Source organism: Drosophila grimshawi, unplaced genomic scaffold (genome assembly GCF_018153295.1).
Source record: "Drosophila grimshawi isolate 15287-2541.00 unplaced genomic scaffold, ASM1815329v1 contig_44, whole genome shotgun sequence".
In the NCBI taxonomy this organism is placed as follows: Eukaryota; Metazoa; Arthropoda; class Insecta; order Diptera; family Drosophilidae; genus Drosophila; species Drosophila grimshawi.
Genome location: NW_025063240.1, coordinates 371893 through 375346, shown reverse-complemented (window position 1 = coordinate 375346; position 3454 = coordinate 371893). Strand labels below are relative to the sequence as shown.

General features: G+C 42.9%; 1 protein-coding gene across 1 annotated transcript; it reads right to left on the bottom strand.

Annotated features, from left to right (window-relative positions):
* Positions 1–480: 480 nt before the first annotated feature.
* Positions 481–3251, bottom strand: LOC6558243 (protein sneaky). The gene is made up of 3 exons (XM_001985549.2): positions 2325–3251; positions 1664–2263; positions 481–1184 (listed from the first exon to the last, which is right to left on the bottom strand). Exons 1-3 carry the CDS (start codon positions 3249–3251, stop codon positions 543–545), a joined length of 2169 nt encoding a protein of 722 aa, XP_001985585.1. The 3' UTR covers positions 481–542.
* Between the last annotated feature and the right edge of the window lie 203 nt (positions 3252–3454).

The window sequence follows — 3454 nt, the reverse complement described above, 5'->3', positions numbered from 1 at the left end:
GAACTGTTGCCAAATGGCAGACAAAATAGCAGACAGGGCTGCAGGCCAATTTCAAGACACTCGAATCGAGAGCATTGGACTGAGCGAACTTAAAAACTACTGGGAATTAAGTGCTGCAGACTGGAAAATGGACAATTACTGCACAGATCCTATTACAAGTGGAAAGATTGAAACAAGTTGTAAATGCTGGGAATATACACAAAACAAAATAATATGTTTGTATACCGCAAAGCGTGCAAGGGCCAAGATTACCTTCACTTGAACTTGCACTTGATTATTTATAACAATGTGTAATAATAATATCACTAAAATATAATAGTTACACTTGAACTTGAAGTTGCACTTAATTATTTATTGTAAAAAGACTCAAGATGAATAAACAAGAGTTGGTGTTAGACCGACAGCTGCTATGAAAGCTACAAGACTCAGTGGTCCAATCAGACCGACTTAATCAGACCGACTTATAGATGCTAATGTTTATTATTTACATTATATTATTATATTAACGAGAGAGGAGTATTCTCAAGTTGATAAGAGTAAAGCTACTTTTCCTTTCGATAGGTATACACATCCACACTGGTCTCATCGCTTGTGATAGCTTTGTCAGTTGTCGCATCAATGGGCAGAAGCTCCTCGCAGTTGACGCACATCCTCTTCATGTCCCGACTGCACTCCCAGCAGAATGGAAAGCCGCATCTTGGACAGTAGACAAATTTACTATCTTCCAGAGCATTGCAGGTGAGACATTTCCGCTTTGCAACATTGTAATTTCGCAGCCAGCCAAATTTATTGGGATAGGACATACGCAGCACAAACAATATGTTGACCTCACCCTGGACGTGGCGCAAGGCCATATTCTCCTCGGCCCGAATATGCATCTCGTCGACAATGGAATTCCGTTTGCGCAATATGCTGCTGTATAGAAAGAGGATGCGTTGCTTCTCCCGCTTGTAGTAGAAGTAGCTGCAAATGACGCGACGCAATCCCATGAAGGCGGCACTCTGGAAGATCAGCAAAACGATGGCCAGATATAGGAGAATCAGCTTAAAGTAAAAGCTGCTTGGCAATACATGAGCCACTGGCAGACAAGCTTCGTTGCTCAACGAGGTGGAGACACGTTCGTGTATATTGAAGTTTTTCATTGTGGTGCGCAGCAGACGAGCCATCAGGCCAGTGCCATTTATCTGAGAGGTTAATTGGAAATGATATTGTACAATCATAAAAAAGTTAAGTTTTAGAAAATCGACTTAATTTTGGCGCCAATTGTTAGTAACCCTAGTATTCAGAAAGTACATTTCTAAAATTTGTAGTTGTCACATTCTAAAAACAATGTTCTGCATTTCTAAACTTTAGAAAGCGCAGTTTCTGATTCTAACATTACCTTTTTTGCTATCTGTATTATTATTAAACATTTGTGAAAATTGACTATATGGAAAAAGATTTCACATACATTCATAAACTAAATGTAAATGGACTAACGATTTCTAATATTTTTGTGATTGGCGAATTAGCGATTGTCTTTCTAAATTTTAGAAATTTTGTTCCTAATTTTTCGAAACAATTTCTAAGAGCTTTATTTATTTTGAGGGCTACTTACTAATATGTGGCTTTCTTTCTGAGTGTGTGATGCTTGAATTTAGGAGCTGCCTATCTTTATACTCACGCGAAAGCGAACTTCGTGCTCACCCTCCTGATGGTAAGTGATCAATGATCGTCGGTGTATGATGGTCAGTAGAGTCACAACCATGTGGTCCAGCAACAGAAACAAGCCAGCGGTAACAACCTCTAGCGAGAACTGTAACATGTACAAGCAAATATAGTTGGCCTGCTCCTGCTTGTGGCTGCATATTCGATTGACATTCACAAGCCGGGATTTCTCGTGGTTGTGCAGTGGTAAAAGTGAGCGCAATTTGGCGTCCTTGCGGCGAGCGTCTACATGCTCGAAATAGTCCGTGATGTAGAAGTTATCGAATTCAATATTGACACGATATCGATAATGGTATTCGAAGGATGCATACAACACGCCCAAGATCATTAGGCATAAAATCTTCTCAATAATCATCATGACCCACTTAAATGTGCGCCGTTTGCGCTCAAACTCCGCGATAACCTCCTCGGCCGTTGCCTGTGCACTTTGCAATTGAGCTGATGTTGATATGTTTTGTACCTGATATGTTATCTCGATATTCGTGCTATTCTCGAAGAGTTCATGCTCCGCTTGCAGCATCTTAACATATGTTCTGCCAAAATTAGCCGGCACCACCTAAGTAAGAGATGTAAAATTGGCTCTAAGGTATCTTATATCATTTAAGGTCTCAATTTACCTTGGAGGCGTCACAGATTTTATCGGGATTGCCAAACATATTGACCTTGCATATAATATCGACCCGATAGGGCCAGCATATGGCGCTTGCCAGCCAGTCTGGAAAATTGGAGCTACACTTGCGATAGCCTTGTAGGAATACCTCCTGGCAAACCTTATGTCCACTGCGCAGCTGATGCTTGCAGCGATTACGCAAATTGCGCAAAAACTGGCTCTGCACATCGGCCGCTTTGGGCAGCTGCGCATTGGAGCTGGTACTATTGGATTCCTCAACAGACATATTCGCAGCTCGTCGGGGCTTATTGTTACCAAATTTATCATCCTCAATGTCCGAGTGCTTCACGGCGTACTTGAGATCGTTCAGAATGTCCTGTAGCTGCTTGAAATTGCCTTGTATTTCGATTAAGTCATCGGCCATGTACTGCAGCGTGTTCGTAAAGGGCCTGGCCATCAGATCGAAGCGTGTCTTCGTCAGATTGTAGGTTAGCTCCGTGGTACAGGCAAACACTCGAGCCACCTCACCCGCATTTCGCACCAGGTTATCAATGGGGCCGGCAATGATCAACGCAAAGGCAACCGCACGGAAATAGCGACGACCAGCCCGGCCCAGCAGCCCCACAAATATCAGCAGGGTCACCGCACGAGCAGTGGGGCTGATCACATATAGGACTCCGTTGAGCAGCAGGAACACCACTGTCACCTTGCCCTCTCCCACAATGTGGCCGTAAAGTTTGCTTACATTAATATTGACCGAAATGAGCAGCCACATCAAATATGCCAGCAAAACACCAAGCACGAAGCTGGCCGCGATTCGCAATCGCCGTATCCAAGGGGTAGTCTCTTTTTCGTGTCCATAGAGAGCACAGTATACCGGTTTGCTTCCCTTAGCGATCGCTTTGCGAATTTGCCTTGTTATGTACAGGAACATTGTAGCAAATGTTAAGACAAGCGGATCAAAGCTGCTTTTCTACTAGAAGCTAGGTCAAAACAACTAGACTGTTATAGACTATGGTTGTTGCAGTCAGTTGCTGCTTCAAAGCGTTCTTATTTGGTCGGAAATGGAAAAGTATATTGACTTTTTTCGGGAGACAGACACTCGGAATATATTTATGTAACTAATGCGGTCGGAGA

Coding starts and splice junctions, on each gene's coding strand:
- LOC6558243 (XM_001985549.2), bottom strand. CDS start 3,251: ATGTTCCTGTACATAACAAGGCAAATTCGCAAAGCGATCGCTAAGGGA. Junction 2,264..2,324: donor AAATCTGTGACGCCTCCAAG/GTAAATTGAGAC, acceptor TCTCTTACTTAG/GTGGTGCCGGCTAATTTTGG. Junction 1,185..1,663: donor AGCACGAAGTTCGCTTTCGC/GTGAGTATAAAG, acceptor TTAACCTCTCAG/ATAAATGGCACTGGCCTGAT.